Genomic DNA, 18905 nt, shown 5'->3' on the forward strand with positions numbered 1-18905 from the left:
CGGGCCGCTCGGCGCGGGCTGCCGGGCGCCGCGAGGGGCTGCGCGCGCCGCCGGTCCCGTCCTCGGCCGGCCTGCCCTCGCGCGTCTTACGGAGCTCGGCGCGGTGAGGCGTACCGAGCCGCTCTCCTCACCCGTAGCGACGCGCCGCGGAGAGCGGAAGCGTCGTTTCTGCGTCGGGTATTGGAAAGGGCGGTTGATCTGAAGAAGCGCGCTGTGGCGCATCCTTAGAAACAGCTGATGTGAAAAGTAGAAGTTCCGTGCGCACATTAGTAACGTGTTTTAGAAACGCAGTTACCGAGTTACGTGAGAAATCCTTTCTCACAAAGCTGCGGTAGGCTCTAGATGTCCTAAGCGATGTGGGTGTAGTGTTCTGAGCTGGGAAACCCGCTGTGAGGTGGTTCGTTAGGCCAGCAGAAGTGAAACACATTGAACACGCTTTCAAGGAGCCAGGGCCTTTGCACGAAGCAGAGCTGTCCCACTCTGTGGGAACCTCAGGGTGCCGCAGGCGGGCTCCAAGACACTCCCCTCTGTCCTCCTTCCCAGCTTATCTCTGTGCGAGGACAGAGGGATGACCAGAACAGTGACCAGTGTAAAGGGCACAAATGCTAGGGGTAATTAAACAACTAAGAGCTTATGTTTCTGTGCTATCTTGGTGCCTGCCTGTCACGTCCCAACTCCTCACGGAGTGAGACAGTCCGGCCTTGTGTAGAGGCCCTGGCTTCTCTGATGTTTGCTACATCTGTTTTTCTCTTGCTGGCAGTTTCTTATCTAACAGAACAACTCTACAGTATGTTTTCTAATCCCTAACACACTATACTCGCATTGTTTGGACCATTTAACAACTATTCAGTTTTGCAAGAAAGAATTAATCACATAATTCAGTAATAATGTTTTAAAACATACCGCTAACATATACGGTATTTTACTTCTTAGATCACTATTTCTAAGGATAAGTTACAGAATACAAATGCATGATGTTCTACTTCTTCAAACCAGCTGCTCTTGTTAATGTCAAATGCAGAAACAACATTCCATTCCCACAATTCCCCCCTCTTTTTCTTTCAAAGTGTTGATTTCTGCAATTCCTTTTTTTCTTTTTTCTTTTTTTCTTTTTTTAAAGGTACGATTCTAAAAACTTCTTCATTTTCTTCATTCTCCATTTCGTCTAATATCATCATTTTATCCGAGTGCGGTGGTGGTTCCACTGCTGTTTGCTTAGGCAGCGCAGTTTCTCTTAATCGCTGCACCAATCCCCCCACGCAGGGGATAATACAGCAACCGACGGCCGTCAGGACTCCTGCTGCCACAGTCAAAGAAGTAAATAAGGACACAATCATCCCTTTCCATTTGCCAAACCAGGACTCCAAACACCCAGTGAGGGAATTACCTATTCCTGAGTTTTCTGCTAATTCACTGGCAAGAGTAGTAAGCCCCCGTAATGCTCTAGTTATTGTGCTAGCTGGGGCTGTGTTATTTGCGATAAAGGTACAGCATTGGGTGCCCAACATCACACACACACACCCTTTTTCAGCTAATATCATGTCTAGGGCGATCCTATTCTCCCAGGCCATCCTGCTTGTAGCATTCAATTGTTCTGCAATTCCCTTTATTGCCTCCTTTGTATAGTTTATAAATCTCTGCTGATTGTAATAGATGTAGTTTATACAATCTACATTTTTGTTAATTGTCACCCACCAGAATAGAGATTCAAATCCTGCAGCAATTGATTTCTAGCCTTAAATTCATCAGGGACACCTCTGGGCACCCCAATTGAGTCTTTATATATTGTATCATCATCAAATGGGGCCCCTAGGCTCCTTCTGTTCCTTTTGCGAATGTGTGATAGATCCTTCTCAAATGCCAGAGTGAACGGTATAGCCAGTTGAACAAGTGCACAGGTACCTCCCCAATGAGATGGGAGAGTGGACCGTAAGATCTTCCCACCGCAATGCCACCAGAGATCCGCTCTGGGGATTCCCAGCCTTGAATAGTTCCCTGCCAAATCCTTCGTAACATCCAAGGTTCCACTGCACAGTGAGAAATTCCCGATAGGCCTGATAGCCCTCACACTCTGCCTTGAGAGACAAGCTGTATGGTTACCTGTGGCCATGGAGAATGCAGGAGGGATTTTGGCATCTATCTCTGATATCCGGGGAAACAACAGGGAGAGTGATTTTCAGGCTTCATTTTCCCAGGCTGTTTTCTCCTGGTACAGGGCAACCATACATTGCATCCCTTGGGAATCCTTGGTCCACCCCGGAGGAAGGGGTACAACCTGAGCTACATGCCATCCCAATGCACAAGCATCCACACTTCCCCTGTTTTCTTTTTGGACAACTAGGCTAGCTCCTACTAGCTTATCAATTGCTCGGTGTATTAAGCGCTGTAGACAAGAGAACACACATGGCACCACCAACAGTAACACAATTAACACCCCCAGTATCATAAGCATGAATTGTATGATGTCTCGAAACCAGGGACCAATTCCTAGCCCACGGAGCCAGTCCTCTAACCCCAAACCCTCTTCTTCCTGCAAATGGCTGGTGAGGGTCTGTAGCTTAGCTATTTGTTGGTGTATTGATGACGAGTGTTCCGTGAGGTTCATGCAGCACATTCCATCAAAGTCCTCACATCCGTGCCCATGAGCCAGCAGTAAAAAGTCTATAGTGGCGCGATTTTGCAGCGTGGCATGTCTGACTGAATCTGTATCTACCAACAATTCCTCTCATACCCTTGAAGTGGCATTTGTCTGCTTAGCCAATCAGAGCCGTGAGATGTTCTTTCTTCTTCTGAAGGTGTCCTTGGTTCTCATGCCACTTATCTTGCTCCGCAGCTGCTGCTCCATGCAGTTTTTTCTTACGTTCCCACATTTCCCCCTTTTTTGTTTATTAGCAAACTTCTACCATACTATAAAATAATAACACTAATTATATTAATAATACAATCAGTATAACTCAATCAAGGCCTCGATTGACAATACTATAAGTGTGAGAAAGGAAACAAGGCAAACATAACATCATGACAAGAAATACTGTTAACCTACTAAAAAGAACAAACGTGTTTGGTCTGCAGCCCAACTTTCTGCAACCTGGAAATAAATCCCCAAGGGCCCCATTCTGTGCTAATCTCTAACTGCTTTGAAAGAAGTCTTCAACTTTTATATATTCTGATATATTGATTTTGAAAAATCACTAAGATTTGTACAACAGATGCTTTTAGAGTGCTCATGATTGTGCCTTTGGGCTAATAGAAAATTAATAGTTGAGGAACTTTGCATGCCAGATAGAACTAGGGGCATTATTACTTACTGACCCTCGAGAAACAACAACCTGCAGAAAAAGGGTGGTGAATGCGATAGGCAGTGCCAGCAGGGTGTCCCCTGCTTCAAGGTGCACTTTTCCTCTCTCACCCACCACAGATTCTCTCTTTCTTTTGTTCTTCTCAGGGTCCAAAGAGTATTTTCCATTTGTACACTGCATCCGCATGGCCAGTGCGTGATACAGAGGCCAAATGGAACATCTGCTTGCAGAATAAACTATCAAGGTTAACTCTCTTAGCGTGTGCCTTTGTCTCAGGTGCTTCATGATCATATTTTAAATTCCCGAATAGTGGGATGAAAGAGAGTTAATCATTCTGTAATATAAGGTCATCCCTTTGCTTGGGATTCCTTTCCAGGTTTTGTCTTAGCACTACTAATACATTAAAATAGCTATCTCCATAGATTTCAGCATTAGTAACATTAAATCCTGTTAATTCACATTCAATCTATTACTAAAAAAAAAATAAAAAAAAAATAAAAACCACACAACAACGGTTACTACTCTGCTATTTGAAATACAACAAGTTACAAAGCAAAACCAAATAATAAGAAGCACACAATCCCAATCACTATGAGTTCATGGTCGTTTCAAGCCTGGTTTCAGTCTTTCTCATCGTTTCGCATCCTGACACCGTTCTTTTTGTGGGTTCCGTGAGCTGCAATGGGAGTACGCACAACCATTCCCCGCAATATAGACCGCAATGATTCTATAAGTTCATTTGGAATGCTGACTATGGGCTGTAGCCACTGCAGGTCTCCTAGTAATTTTTGGGTGTCGTTTTAAGTCCTTATCAATTGAAGCTTTTGCGGCATGACGATTTTATCATTTAATATCAGTCCGAGATATTTCCAGGGGGACGTATGCTGGATCTTTTCTGGTGCTATCACTAGTCCTTTGCTGCCAGTGTTTCATGCAGGAGTGTCATCTGTTGCTCAGCGTGTGTGGACTTCTGACACTTGCAAAGGTGCAAGAGCTGCCATTACCTGCGACTGACTAGCTTGTGCCTGGGCTTTTAATCCCTCACCCAGATCTGCCATTGCCTTCACTAATAATGCTTGTGGACCACTAGGTATATTTGATATTCGCTCTAGTGCTTCTTCTATTGTCCATCCACTACTCAATGTGTTTAAAACTCCCCGAGTTGTAGAATTGCAATTTTGTAATGCACATTGTTTTAACATAGCTCCCTTCCTGTATTCAGGTACCCCTGCAGCCTCTATAGCTGTCGCTATCCTATCAATAAAGCTCCCGAAATCCTCACTCCTTCCTTGCTGGATTCCCATGCATGAGGGGAGTCCACCTGGTGCCCTAATTCTGGACATGGCCTGCCTAGCCAATTGCATAGATTCTCTCAATTTGTCCGGACCTAAGAGGGCTCGAGTCTCCGTCCTCACGTATGGTCCCAGCCCTAGTAGTTCATCAAGTGTTACCCCATGCAGCGGATCTCCTGGCTGCCTCTGAATCATCACACTCTGCTGGCACAGATCTTGCCAGTGAGCATTAAACAGCAATAACTGATGCTGAGTAAATATCAACTTTGCTACTCCCCTTATGTCTGCTTGTAGCAATATTTGTGAACCCCAGATAAAATCCAACATTTGCTTCACTGGCTCACCCGTGACTCCACACTGGCTAACTGGAGCCCTCAGCTGTGACAATAATTTCCAGTCTAATGCTGATATGGTTGCCTGCATTCCTCCTGCAGCCAAAGGAGTATAGGTCACAGGGCACGCCAATTCCTGCACCGCCGCCGCCCCTTCACCATCCCGCTGCTCCATGCATGCTTTCGCTATGCTCGCCCATGCCTCTCTGCGCTCTCTTGCGATTGCCTCCGCCAGGGCACTTTCTGCCCCAGGGACCGGCTCATCGCCTTGCTTTTCTAGGGCAGTTGCTGAAGGGGTTAATGGTTCCACAAGGCACAGTTGGAACAGTCATTGGCCCCGAGCCCACGGCTGGAGCATTTACTGGCTCTGAGCCCGCAGCCCGTTCGGCTGGGATAACGATTGTGCTTACAGCAGGAGGAACTGCTGGCAGCCAATTCCCATAACCCTCATTTCGCTGGTGTGCCCCCACAACTTGTTGAGCTGCCCTTTTCTCACCCTGACTCTGAAGCAATTCATTATGAACTGCCTTCCATAACTTCCCCAGTTTCCTTGCTACTTTATTGTCCTCTATCGTAGCCTCCCACAACACATCTCCAAACTTCCGCCACTCACTCAGCTCATGGACTGAATGAGGGTTAACAAGCAAACCCCGGCTCTGACCATAGGCCAATAATCCAGGGAGCCCTTTTTTAAGATCTGTTCCTTTTATCCCACGCTCTTCTAAAAAGCGAGTAAATAATTGATAAGCTGCTTCCCTTTCCATACCTAAGTTTCAGCGCTGTTGCAGCCTTGCAAGGTCCAGCAGCCCGTATCGGTCAGGTCTCACAGAGTGTCCTGAGGCGCGGCACCTCTTCTTTCTCGGAGTGCTTTCGCCGTCCCCGCTGCTTAGGGACCCAAACTTCCTACGCCGCTCGTCTGGTTCTATCCAACGGGTATCACGTCGGGGTCACCATTAGTCGAAGCTCGGCGGGAGACAAACACACGACCACAGAATTGATCAGAAAGTCTCAACTTTAATCAGAAGGTTGCGTGCATTTATGTTGGCGCTAATGAAGCTCATACACATTGCAAAGCCCGAGCTCCTGATAGGCTCTTCAGCTACTTGTTGCCCCAGCCCTTCTTTGTACTTTTTGTGATTAGACCATGCCATTCATCTTTCTTATTTCTACATTCTCCTACCTTCCTACACATCCTGTTACTTTGCTCAAGGACTCTCTCCTCGTTAGCCTTGTTTACATCCTGTTACATTGCTCAAGGACTCTCGTCTCACTAGACAAATACTGTCTGTGTGGCCTTTCTCAGCCAGCCAGGTCTCAATCACGCTCTCCACACCCACATTGTTCAGAACATTGAAAATCTACTGCAGTTTTGTGAGAACCCTAATCACACTACAAGGAAGGATGCATACATACAGCGATTACACACACCATCCCCACAAACAACTTCTTTAACCAGTGCAATTTGGGAAGCCAGGAAGTCACGTTGGTTTCAGCTCACATCGTCTTATGTTGTGCAGTATTTCACTCTGGTGCCATATCTTATCGCCATCTGCTTCAATTCTACCACTCTGACCTGCATGAACACAACAATATCATTTATTGCTGCATGAACTCCTTCTTGTGCACCTAACAACATACCTGAAGCCCTTCTACATTGCAATACCACCCAGGCCAAGCTTTGGATGCTTTCCCCTCTTCCCTTCTTCCCTTCTTCTCTCCCCTCCCCTGCCCTCCCTTTCCCTGCCATCCCCTTCCCTTCCCTCCCCTTCCCTTCGTAGGAAATATCCAAATAATTTTCTAGGATGGTATCTGATAAAGCAGATTTTATTTGCAATTGCAATGGCGGGCCTCCTGCAAGCAGGAGAGCCCCGAGAAAACAGTGTTACATCTTTTATCCCCTACTGCCTGACACTTCTCTCTTTCTGCCCTGGTTCCTCATTGGCTGAGTACTGCAGGTTCACCCTCTTTCGCGATGTTTCACTAATCATACAAATACCAAGTAAGCATAAATCTTTGCCGCCCAAACACAAATACCTTAATTGTTTAATTGCCTTCTAACAATTGCTTTCTCAACAAACATTTGGTCGCAGTTTTTGGATGTCTGTTTTACAACATAAACATAGCCTCTTGATTGTTTAATTACCCCCCCTAACATTTGTCCCCCTTTTACACTGGGTCACTGTTCTGGTCATTCATCTGTCCTTGCATAGAAATAAGCTCAGGAGGAGGATAGAGGGGAGCATCTTGGAGCCTGCCTGTGGCATCCTAACATTCCCACAGAGTGGGACAGTTCTGCTTTGTGTAAAGGCCCTGACTCCTTGTAGGTTTGTTAGATGTATTTCGCTTCTGCCGGTCTAATGAACAACGTTACAGTAGGTTTTCTAGTTCAGAATACTATACGCACATTGTTTAGAACATTGAAAATCTACTGCAGTTTTGAGAGAAAGAATTTGTTAGGTACTTCAGTAATTATGTTTCTAAAACATGCCGCTAACAAATACAGTGTTTTACTTCTTAGATCAACTATTGCTAAGGATAAGTTACAGAATACAAATGCATTATGTTCTACTTCTTCAAACCAATTGCTACTTTTTAATATCAAATGCAGAACCAACATTCCCTTCCCTTCCTTTCCCTTCCCTTCTCCCCTTTTTTTCCCTTCTTCCCTTTTTTTCCCGTTTTTCCATTTCCCTCCCCCCTCTCCCTCCCTCCCTCCCTCCCTATCAGCCTCACCCATCACAGACGTGGTCAGCGCAGACACTTTGGTGTCCGACATGATGTAAAGTGTCTTCGTAGGGCTGGACGTGGTCACTGCATAGAAGGAAAGAACGTGGTCAGCAGTTGTGGGGACAGGGTGCCTACCCTGGGCTGCAGCCCTGGCAGCAGAGTTCAAAGCAGATTTCAAACAGGCTTCAAACTGCACAGAAAACCCCCTTGTCTCATTTTGTTTTCAGACTGACTCCAAAATAAACCCCAGCACTGCCACAGCCTGCGCAGAGCACAGCAAGGGAGCCCCAAACCTTTCAGCTCCCTTTCTAGACCCCTCAGAGTCTAAGAATCCTCCCTCCCTTTAGTGATCTCATTCTCTCCCCAGGGGGCTAGGACCATAGGCTTCTTCCTTGGCCATCCCACTCTCAGAGCTGTCACACAGCTCGGGCATCTTCAACTCTGACACACCAGCACACACCACCTGACATGGCTTCACAAGCAACCATCTGCCTTCGCATCACATGCCTCTACCTGCCTTTGCTAAGCAAGCACGCACCTACCTGCCTTTGCTTTGGAAGCATGCACACGCTTCCCTTTGCTAAGCAAGACCACAGTCCCTTTTAATCTCAGGAGGGAATAAAACAGCCCAAACAAAAAGGGTACAGCAAGGCTCTCTCTAGGACGCCTGTTGTCTCAGCAGAGTTGACAGTTACTTAAAATGCACAAAGTACCTACAAAACCATCACGCTCAAACAAGGAAAGTAAACAAGTCCAGGATGCCGTGAAGGGTTCCTAGCTCTTTGTAGGTAATACCTGCTCCGTGGGCACAGGATGCGCACAAATTGCCCCTCATCTCTTCCCCATCCCCTTGCCCCCCGCACCCCCCCGTGATTTCCACAGGCATTTAGAGACTGTGGAAAAGCAACATAAGGCCCATGGAGAAGACTGGATGTACATGAGGTTTTTCCCTTCCCTGGTGCTAGAGCACTGCTTGTCTAGATGATGAATGTTTTTCATACAAGCACCAATCAAGCGTGGCAACAAACAGCTGAAATGGCATTTCCGCAGCAAAACAACCAGCCTGTCTAAAGACCTCACCTCAGAGACTTGCCAAAAAGGCCAGAACTCCCTTTTGGCAGGCTTACTCACAGAACAGCAGGCTTCTCTTCACCGTGCATCACATGGACACAAACAGGCTGTTTGTGCAAGGAGGGCAATTTCACCCGAGCACCTCACCATATGTGTTCCCTCCACCCTGCTTTTCTGCAGAGATACAAGGGTAAAAACCTCAGTTCCTCTGAGCAACGACTGGAAGGAACTCTGGAAAATTCTCCATTCAAAAGCAGCTCCTTTGTGGTCTTGGTTCCTGAGGGCTCCTTTGGATCACCTTTCAGGCAAAGTGTAGGAGGTTCTACTGTACAAACCTATGTACCTGGGTACCTTTTTCCACCCCAAAACTAATTCTGACAGAGTTGTGATGCAGACATTGGACACGGAGAAGAAGAGAAAAAGAACAGAAGAGAGGATAAAATTAAGGATACCGGTAAGGAAGAAGCGCAGAAGATGAAAAGCACAATAGGATACAGGCAAGACAGCAAAAGAGATGAGCAGTAGCGGAGAGAATAAAGGGAAGAGACGCTGAGAAGGATAAGAGCAGAAGGAGAACAGACAAGAAAGAAAGAAGAGCAGAGAAGAAGAAAAAGGATGTAGGTAAGAAAAACAAGCAGACAAGGAGAAAAGCAAAAGAGGTATTAGCGTATACAGAGCGTATACAGAGCGTATACAGAGAAGACAAAAGCAGAAGTGGAGAGAAACTGAAGAGGAAAAGCGAGAAAGGAAGTCTGGCAGAAGTACAAGAGACAGTAAGAGAGGAAAGTGGCAAATGAGAAGAGCAGAAGAGAAGTGAGTACAGAAGAGCAGAAAACGAAAAGAGCAGTAAAGAAGAGCAGATCGTGCTATGAAGAGAACAGTAAAAGGAGAGCACATGAAAAAAGAGGAGAGAGGACAGTGAAGAAGGAACCGCAGAAGAAGACAGTAGAAGAAGGTGTGAGGACTGGAAAGAAACAAAGTGAGTGTAGTAACAGGACACCATTTCCCTTGGGACTCTGCAGTCTCTTTCACTTCTGACAGACGGAGGCGCTGAGAAGAACAAGAGCCATGTCTGTGTTCACCAAGGACTCACCTCTGCACGTGCAGCGGCAGCTCTCAGAGAAGCCTTCTTTAGTCCCACTTTCCTCTCTTCAGGTCCTGGCAGGCATGGGGAGGAGCCTGACCACCAATGAAGACCGAGGCAAGACACTTATTGAGCACCTCAGCTCAGCTTTTTCCATGTCTGAGGAAGCCAGTTCTCTGTCCTCATTTATCAGAGGGGGAACGCTCTCCTTGGCCTGTCTTCTGCCTGCGTACCTGTAGAACCCCTTCTTGTTATTTTTCACATCCCACACCAAGTTCAGCTCCACCTGTGCCTTGGCTTTCCTAATCCTATCCCTGCACACAGACAGCAGCCCTGGCAGGAACGCAGCGCTGTGGCAATGTGCAGAGCTTAACATGCAGTTCCATCAGCGCATTGTGTTTTCGCACTCAGACGTTACTGGCTGCCGAGCGGAGCGGCTGGTAAGGCCATAGTGAGCCACTTTTTCCTAGCAGTGTATGTGGGACCCGAGGAAAATGTCCTCGCGCGTTTTGAGGCAAAAGATAAAAGTATTCTACTGGGACTCTGGTGCTTCTCGTGAGGCACAGTCATGGAGGCAGAAGGTAGAAGTATTCATTTGTGTCCCCATGCAAAGTTATTGAGGAGGAACGAGGCTGTTCTCCCACTAAAGCTGAAATGAAAGTTTGAGAACGATCACTCATGGATTCCTTTTGCTAAACTCATACGCTGGTTCTTAAACTGATCTGCTAATCCCTACTGCTGAACAGAGCACCCCACATCAATCCCCCCTTTTCCTTTGAGGATTATGATGTTCACATCCTAATCCTCACCACCTTTGACCTTTCATACTTAGAGATACATCTCCACAGTCCAATCACACTACAAGGAAGGATGCATACATACAGCGATTACACACACCATCCCCACAAATAACTTCTTTAACCAGTGCAATTTGGGAAGCCAGGAAGTCACGTTGGTTTCAGCTCACATCGTCTTATGTTGTGCAGTATTTCACTTTGGTGCCATATCTTATCTCCATCTGCTTCAATTCTACCACTCTGACCTACATGAACACAACAATATCATTTATTGCTGCATGAACTCCTTCTTGTGCACCTAACAAGATACCTGAAGCCCTTCTACATTGCAATACCACCCAGGCCAAGCTCTGGACTTTTTCCCTTTTCTACTTCCTTTCTGCCCCTCTTCCCCTCTCTCCTTCTTCCTTTCCTTTCCTTCTTTTCCCTTGTCCCCTTTTTTTCCCCTTTTTCCATTTCCCTCCCCCCTCCCTCCCTCCCTCCCTTTCTTCCCATTCCTCCCTCCCTCACTCCCTCCCTATCAGCCTGGCTCTCACGCTGTTGTCCAGATGCCCGTCTTCCTCTTCCCACACCTCCATGCTCTGCCCACATCCCCCTGTTTGGCTGCATCTCCCTGCGGATGTCCCACCCCACAGCCCCACTCACAGCCGCCATCCCCGGAGCTCAGCCCTCCCCCAGTCGCTCCCCCACCTCCCCAGGAGATCCCTGAGGGCTCTCCGTTCCCCCCCCCACCCTTCTTCGCCCCCCGCTGCCCCTCGAGCCCCACTCGGGCTTCAGGCCGTGCGTGCAGGCCGCGCTGCCACGGCGACAGCGCGCCCTCCCTCCTTGCGGCGCGGGAAGCCGTCCCCGCGGCGACAGCGCATGCGCGGCGGCGTCTCCATAGCGACAGCGCCCCGGCGCGGCCGTTGCTCGAGCGACGCGCCGTCCCCGCTCCCCGCGGAGTGACGTCATCACGCGGCGACCCGAGGACGCGGCCATGCGGAAGCGGAGCGGGGCCCCGCGCTGCCCCAGCGCCGCGGCGCAGCCCCGGGACTCCGAGCGCCGCCTCAGCTCCGCCTCAGCTTCTACGAGTGGGTGTTCGGGGGCGGCGGGGGCACCCGGGGCATCGGGGCTGGGGCCGTCCTGTCTTGGCCGCGTGGGTCCTCTGCTGCTCAGGGCCTCTGCTCGGCGGCGGGAGGTGCCCTGTGCCCCCCGCCCTTCCCCCCCACCCACGGTGTTTCACTGCCTTCCCCCCACACCCACCCCCCCCGCCGCGGGTCGCCCACAACCTCCCGAGTCCCTCAGTCTGACCGCTGGGCTTACGCTCTCCCCCCCCGTTCCCCACCTCCACTTCCCCCATTCTCATCGCTGGAGTCCTCTTCTACCCGTCCCCTCAGTTCCTCCGTCACTGTCTGCCCCTGTTCCCCATTCTGACCCCCAGGCTTCCGTGTCTGTCTCTCACTGATCCGTTGTGTCCCCATTCTCTCCCCCGACCCCCCCAAGTCTTCCCATTTTCTCCCCTAGATTCATCCCCCTCCCCCGTCCGTTCTATCTGACCCCCAGAATTCCCTGTCCCCTCAAGTTCCCCTGCTCCAATTCCCCCATTCACATCATAGAATCTCCTACCATTCCCCAGTCCCCTCTGTTTGCACCCCCAGGGTCCCCTGTCTTCTTTTCCTCTCCTCTTCCCCCCCCCCTCAACTAGCACTCTCTCCTCCCAGACCCCCTTTCCACCCCACAGAAGCCTCACTAGCTCATTTCTCCCCCTCCCACCCCCTGCTGAACCCCCCTTATCCCCCGTTTGAATCATGCAAAAGGATCTGCAGGAGAAGTCCTGGAGAGGTCTGGGGGCATCCAGGGGGTTCCAGACTCATCCAGAAGGGTCTGGAGTTATCCCAGAGTGGTACTGGGGCATCCAGAGAGTCCCCAGGTTGATCCCATGGGCCCCTGGAAAGATCTGTAAGCTCCCACTAGGAGTCCAGGAGCACTGAGAAGTCTCTGGTTGTGAGAATCTTTCTTTGTTTTTTGGCTCAAAGCTTGCTTCCTGAGGTATTTCTTGTGATAAGACTCTGATTGATTTGTTGAGGAGGCAAGAGATGGGTGCTACCATATGACAATTGACATCCCTCTGGGAACATTTGAAAGCCCCTTCCTCCAGAGTTGCTTACCTCTGGAAGAGAGTGGTCAGAAGTGCTTACTGGCGGAAGATCTGGCCTGTGACTAAATAGCTCCAGCCTTGTATGGGAAAATTGGGGAACGATACCATCGTGTCCTGTGAAAAACAGGATGCAGATGGGCATCCCTGCTCCCTCTTATCTGCTGGCAAGGCCCGGAAGGTGGGAACAAAGAAATTTCTGCTGAGATCCCAGAGCCAGAAACTGCCACTCCAAGGAGAGCTGACTCAACCACTTTGGATTTGAGCTGTCACTCCAAAGACAGCTGACTTGACCACTTTGAAAGCATTGAAAAACCCAGAATACAAAAAGAGACAAAACAGGCAAAACATGTAAAAGAACAAAAGGACAAAAAATGAAAACACACACACACAATGATATATTAAAAAAACAACAACAACAAAAGCACAAAAAGAAAAACACACACAAAAACAAAAAAACCCAAGAAAATAAAAAGCAAAACCAACATAAATTAAAAAAACCCCAAACTAAACACCAAACATACAAAAATTGCAACAAAAACACACAAGCATAAAACAAAAACCACAAATAAACAGAAAAAAATTAAAAAGAAAAGCAAAAAACAAAAGCACAAAAAACACACAAGCACAAAAAACCAAAAAGATGTAAAAATGAAAAAAGAAAAAAGCAAAAAATAAACAAGCATAAAATAGAAACAAAAAAGCAAAAAGGAACGAAACAAAAACCACAAATACAGAAAATAAGAAACCAGAATGAGCACAAATCACAAATCAAAAACCAAAAGCAAAACAAAAAAAACCAGAATACAAATACCAACAATGCACACCACAAATACAAAAGTTACAATAAAACACACAATACAAAAATTACCATAGAACACACACACAAAATGAAGAAAAAAAAAACAAAATGAAAAAACAAACAGGAAAAAAAAGAACTAAGCATAAAAAAAAGGAAAGCAAAAAGAAATGGGCAAAAATGACACAGTAAAGAGAAAAAAAGATAAAAAGGAAAAACAATAATAAAAAAGAAAAATCCAACAACAAAAAAAGAAACAAAAATATCCAAAGCAAACCCAAAAAGGGAAAAACAAAAAAAAGCAAAGACAACAATATACAATGGCAAATGAAAGGATTTATACAGACAAAGACGGGGAAAAAAAATGCCAGCAAACAACAGCTAAATGAGAACGCAAAAAAAAAAAAAATAGCCAAATACATTAAAAAGGGAAGCAAAGAGAATAAAAGGGAAGAAGCAAAGTAGAAAGTAGGAAAAGCAAAGCAAAACAAGAAAACCAAAAAGCCAAGGAAAAGAAAGAACAACAAAACGGAAAGCAAACCAAAGGAAAAAATAAAAATAAAAATGAAATAAACTTTGGAAACCTAAGCAATGAAGCAGTAAAGAAAACGAAATCAAGTGAACAAACGAGAGCAAACCAATGCGACCCAGCGGAAAAAGAGACAAGAAACAGAAACAAAAAGAACCCACACCAACCAACAGAAGAAAGAAAGATAAAAATGAAGAATCCAGAGGACTAATGTCAGGTAAGTAAAGGCAATGTAAGAGGAAGCAGGCAGGCATGGGGACTAGGAAGGGGAGAAAGAAGGAAAGGAAGAAATCTAAAAAATTTAATCAAGGTTAAAAATATATATATATATATAAAAAAAAAATCAGAGCAAAGGAAAAAAAAGAGAAGGAGCAAACAAGAAAGCCAAGGAAAGCAAAGCAAAGAAAGAAAACTAAAAGACAATGAGCAAATTTGGAATGAAAAACAAAAGAGGAAACCAAGGGAATAGAAAAACAAAAAAAAAGGAACAGAAAGAAAAAAGTAATCAAAGTGAAAGATAGCACTGAAAAATATTTTGAAAAGAAGGAAGATGAAAAGGAATTCTCATAGAAAAAGAACAATAATGGGAAGAAAGAAATGCAAAGAAAAAAAAATGACAAAATGAAGAAAACAGTGGAAAGCAAAGAGAAGAACGCAGTAAGGAAAAATAATGGGAAAAAAAAGCAAAGAAAACCAACAACATCCAAATCAACATAAAAGAAATGTTAAAATGTTTTAGTAAAAATACAAGAGAAAAAAAAGCAAAGCAAAGCAACAACATCCAAAGCTAAACAATGCAAAAGAAACAAACAAAACAAATGTTTGGTTAAAAAACAAAGAAAAATAAAGCAATAAAAAAAGAGCAGAAGAAAACACAGCAAAAAAAAAAGACATGCCAAGAAAAATCAAAACCATAGAATGCAATATCATGGCAAAGTAAAGTATTCAAACAGAGAAAGGGAAAGAAAAAAAAAAAAACCTAACTAAAGCTAAAAAGAGTAAATGAAAAAACAGTGAGAAAAAAATAAAAAAGCAAAGGAAAGAGAACCAGCAAAGCTGAAAGGAAAACAAAGCAAAGAAAGAAAACTAAAAAGCAGTGCAAAGGAATGCAAAGGTATTCGTGACATTGAGACAGAACTGCAACAGCGCCAAGCACAGAAGGAGAGCACGGGAACAGGCTTGAGTTAAACGAGTCAGAAAAGAAAAAAGGACTCAACAGAACATAAAGTAAATTTAAAAAACTAAAAAGATAAAACAAAAGCAAAGGGAAGAAGCGGGAACAAGCAGAGTAGAAAGTAAAGCAAAGCAAAGAAAGAAAACTAGAAAGCAATGCAAAGCAATGTGAAGCAGAGGTGAAAAGGAAGAACAAAAGAGCAAAGCAAAGCAAGGGAAAATAAACGAAGCCTCAATTTTGGCAGCTTGATCTTCCTGACGGTTGTTTTGTTGTCCTTCATTGGCCCAACTGCTGAGCACATGAGCATCGCCATGGCACACCTTTACACCCGTATTCTTTGTTTGGGCAGCAATGTCTTTCCACAGCTCAGCAACCCAAATAGATTTAGCCCTATTTGGGCCGCCAGTTGTTTTCTTCCCACTGCTGGAACCACCCCCATAAGGCGCTTGCCACCATCCATGAGTCGTGTAAAGATGGAGCACTGGCCACCTCTCCCGTTCAGCAGCATCTGAGGCCAGCTGGACAGCCTTTACCTCTGCACATTGCCTTGATTCTCCTTTTCCTTCAGCGGCCTCTGCAGCTCGTCGTGTGGGGCTCCACACAGCAGCTTTCCGTCTGCAACGCTTCCCCACAACAGGACACAATCCATCTGTGAACAGAGCACATTTCTTTACATCCCACATCGTAATCTCAATCTCCAATCCCAATCCCGTATCACTAATCCTATATCCCACATCCCAATCCCACATCTTAATCTCCACCCCGAGCCACATCCCAATCCCGATCCCATATCCCAATCCCACCTCCCAATCCCACGTCTGTAACCCAGTGCCATTCTTAATCCCAATCCCAATCCCACATCCAAATCCCACATCAAGTGCTGCTTGCTCCTGCAGCTCGGAAAGCAAATGGGATCCTGGGCTCCATCAGAAGAGGGGTGGCCAGCAGGGACAGGGAGGTGATTGTCCCTCTCTACTCTGCACTTGCGAGGCCCCATCTGCAGTACTGTGTGCAGGCCTGGAGCCCCCAGGACAAGAAAGACACAGAGCTGTTGGAGAGGGTCCAGAGGAGAGCCACAAAGATGATCAGGGGGCTGCAAAGACAGGCTGAGGGAGCTGGGCTTGTTCAGCCTGGAGAAAAGAAGGCTGCGAGGTGAGCTCATTGCAGCCTTTCAGTACCTAAAGGGAGCCTACAAACAGGAGGAGTCCACTCTTTGAAAGGGGAGATAACAGCAGGACAAGGGGAAATGGTTTGAAGTTGAGGCAGGGAAGATTTAGGTTGGATGTCCGGGGGAAGTTCTTTCCTATGAGAGTAGTGAGGTGCTGGAACAGCTGCCCAGAGAGCTTGTGGATGCCCCGTGCATCCCTGGAGGTGCTCAAGGTTAGATTGGATGGGGCCCTGGGGTTTGACTCTGTGGGGGTGCCCCAACGCTGGGGTGTGACACCATTCGAGTGACAGAGAGGTGTCCCCAGCTTCATGGCGTGACACTGTAGGGGTGTCCTCAACTTCGGGGTGGGACACCATTGGGGTGACACAGGTTTGTTCGCAGCTTTCGGGTGTGCCACTGTGGGGATGACATAGGGCTGTCCCCAACTTCACGCTCTGGGAGTGTCCCCAAGTTTGGGGATGTGACACCACGATGCGGTGTCCTCACTTCCCCTGGGAAGTCCTCGAGCTGCTTCTGAATGCCTCCGAGGATGTCCTGGGCACACATGGGACCCCCTGGACCCTACAGGATCCGTCTGGGACATCTCCAGACCCTTCTGGATGAACCCACGGACCACATGGATCAACATGAGAACTCCCCAGACCCGCCAAATCCTCTCTGGGACATCCCCAGACCTTCTGGATGACTCCAGGATCACTCAGACCCTCATGAGGACTCTCTGGACTGTACCAGATTCAACTGGGACCATCTTCAGATCAGCCCAGGGACTTCTCAGTGCTCCTGGACACATAGTGGGAGCTCACAGATCCTTCCAGGGGCTAACGGGATCAACCTGGGGTCTCCCTGGACACCCAAAACCCACCTGGGACATCTCCAGACTCTTCTGGTTGAGTCCTGAACCCCCTGGATGCACCCAAACCTCTCTAGGACTTCTCCTGCAGATCCTTCTGCATGATTCCAAGGGAGGATAAGGAGGGTTCAGCGGGGGGTTGGAGGGGAAGAAATGAGCTAGTGAGGCTGGGGATGGAGGGAGAGGTGGAAGAGGGAAACTGAAGAGTTGTGTGGAGCTTCTGTGGGGTGGAAAGGGAGTCTGGGGGAAGAGAGTGAGGGGAATGAAAAGAGGAGAACAAGGCTGACCACATGAGTGGAAAGGGGGTCTGGGGATGGAGGGGTGGGAGGGGAGAACTGGAGGTTGTGGGGGGGGCTTCTTTGGGACATGAAGGGGGTCCAGTTGGGGGAAATTGGGGGCCAACATAGGGGAAACGGACTCCAGAGGGCAGGGAGGAGGGCATGGGGGTACAGGGGACTGTAGGGGTCAGAAATGGGGTGAGGAGCGGGGGGAGGAAGGGAAGACAGGGGACCCTGCGGGGTAAATTGAGGGGACTGGGGGATGGTAGGAGACTCTATGGATCAGAATGGGGGAATTGGAGCAGGGGAACTTGAGGGGACAGGGAATTCTGGGGGTCAGATAGAAGGGACGGGGGGCAGAAAAATCTAGGGGAGAAAACGAGAAGACTCGTGGGGGGGTGAGATTGGGGACACAAGGGATCAGAGTGGGAGACAGACAGACATGGAACCCTGGGGGTCAGAATGGGGAACAGGGGCAGACAGTGACGGAGGAACTGAGGGGACGGGTAGAAGAGGACTCCAGCGATGAGAATGGGGGAAGTGGAGGTGGGGAACGGGGGGGGAGAGCGTAAGCCCAGCGGTCAGACTGAGGGACTCGGGAGGTTGTGGGCGACCCGCGGCGGGGGGGGTGGGTGTGGGGGGAAGGCAGTGAAACACCGTGGGTGGGGGGGAAGGGCGGGGGGCACAGGGCACCTCCCGCCGCCGAGCAGAGGCCCTGAGCAGCAGAGGACCCACGCGGCCAAGACAGGACGGCCCCAGCCCCGATGCCCCGGGTGCCCCCGCCGCCCCCGAACACCCACTCGTAGAAGCTGAGGCGGAGCTGAGGCGGCGCTCGGAGTCCCGGGGCTGCGCCGCGGCGCTGGGGCAGCGCGGGGCCCCGCTCCGCTTCCGCATGGCCGCGTCCTCGGGTCGCCGCGTGATGACGTCACTCCGCGGGGAGCGGGGACGGCGCGTCGCTCGAGCAACGGCCGCGCCGGGGCGCTGTCGCTATGGAGACGCCGCCGCGCATGCGCTGTCGCCGCGGGGACGGCTTCCCGCGCCGCAAGGAGGGAGGGCGCGCTGTCGCCGTGGCAGCGCGGCCTGCACGCACGGCCTGAAGCCCGAATGGGGCTCGAGGGGCAGCGGGGGGCGAAGAAGGGTGGGGGGGGGGAACGGAGAGCCCTCAGGGATCTCCTGGGGAGGTGGGGGAGCGACTGGGGGAGGGCTGAGCTCCGGGGATGGCGGCTGTGAGTGGGGCTGTGGGGTGGGACATCCGCAGGGAGATGCAGCCAAACAGGGGGATGTGGGCAGAGCATGGAAGTGTGGGAAAAGGAAGACGGGCATCTGGACAACAGCGTGAGAGCCAGGCTGATAGGGAGGGAGCGAGGGAGG

The 18905-nt window shown here is 48.5% G+C and overlaps 1 protein-coding gene and 2 long non-coding RNA genes across 4 annotated transcripts; all 3 read right to left on the reverse strand.

Annotated features, from left to right (window-relative positions):
- Positions 1-6: 6 nt before the first annotated feature.
- LOC149913906 (uncharacterized) lies at positions 7-11079 on the reverse strand. Of its 2 annotated transcripts, none has more exons than XR_016460813.1 (4): positions 9815-11079; positions 7657-7734; positions 5690-6496; positions 7-4269 (listed from the first exon to the last, which is right to left on the reverse strand). It is a non-coding gene; the product is annotated as an uncharacterized LOC149913906 (long non-coding RNA). The 2 variants fall into 2 exon arrangements; XR_016460812.1 differs by having other exon boundaries at positions 7-4275.
- LOC149913907 (uncharacterized) lies at positions 4280-5680 on the reverse strand (the record flags this gene model as incomplete). The annotated part of the gene is made up of 1 exon (XM_090128304.1): positions 4280-5680. A coding segment is annotated over exon 1 (819 nt), but the record flags the coding sequence as incomplete, so codon positions are not given.
- A 3368-nt stretch (positions 11080-14447) lies between the features above and the next one.
- On the reverse strand, positions 14448-18905 carry LOC149913908 (uncharacterized). The gene is made up of 3 exons (XR_016460819.1): positions 18335-18905; positions 17269-17353; positions 14448-15887 (listed from the first exon to the last, which is right to left on the reverse strand). It is a non-coding gene; the product is annotated as an uncharacterized LOC149913908 (long non-coding RNA).

This window comes from Phasianus colchicus, chromosome 33 (assembly GCF_987193195.1).
Source record: "Phasianus colchicus chromosome 33, bPhaCol1.hap1.1, whole genome shotgun sequence".
In the NCBI taxonomy this organism is placed as follows: domain Eukaryota; kingdom Metazoa; phylum Chordata; class Aves; order Galliformes; family Phasianidae; genus Phasianus; species Phasianus colchicus.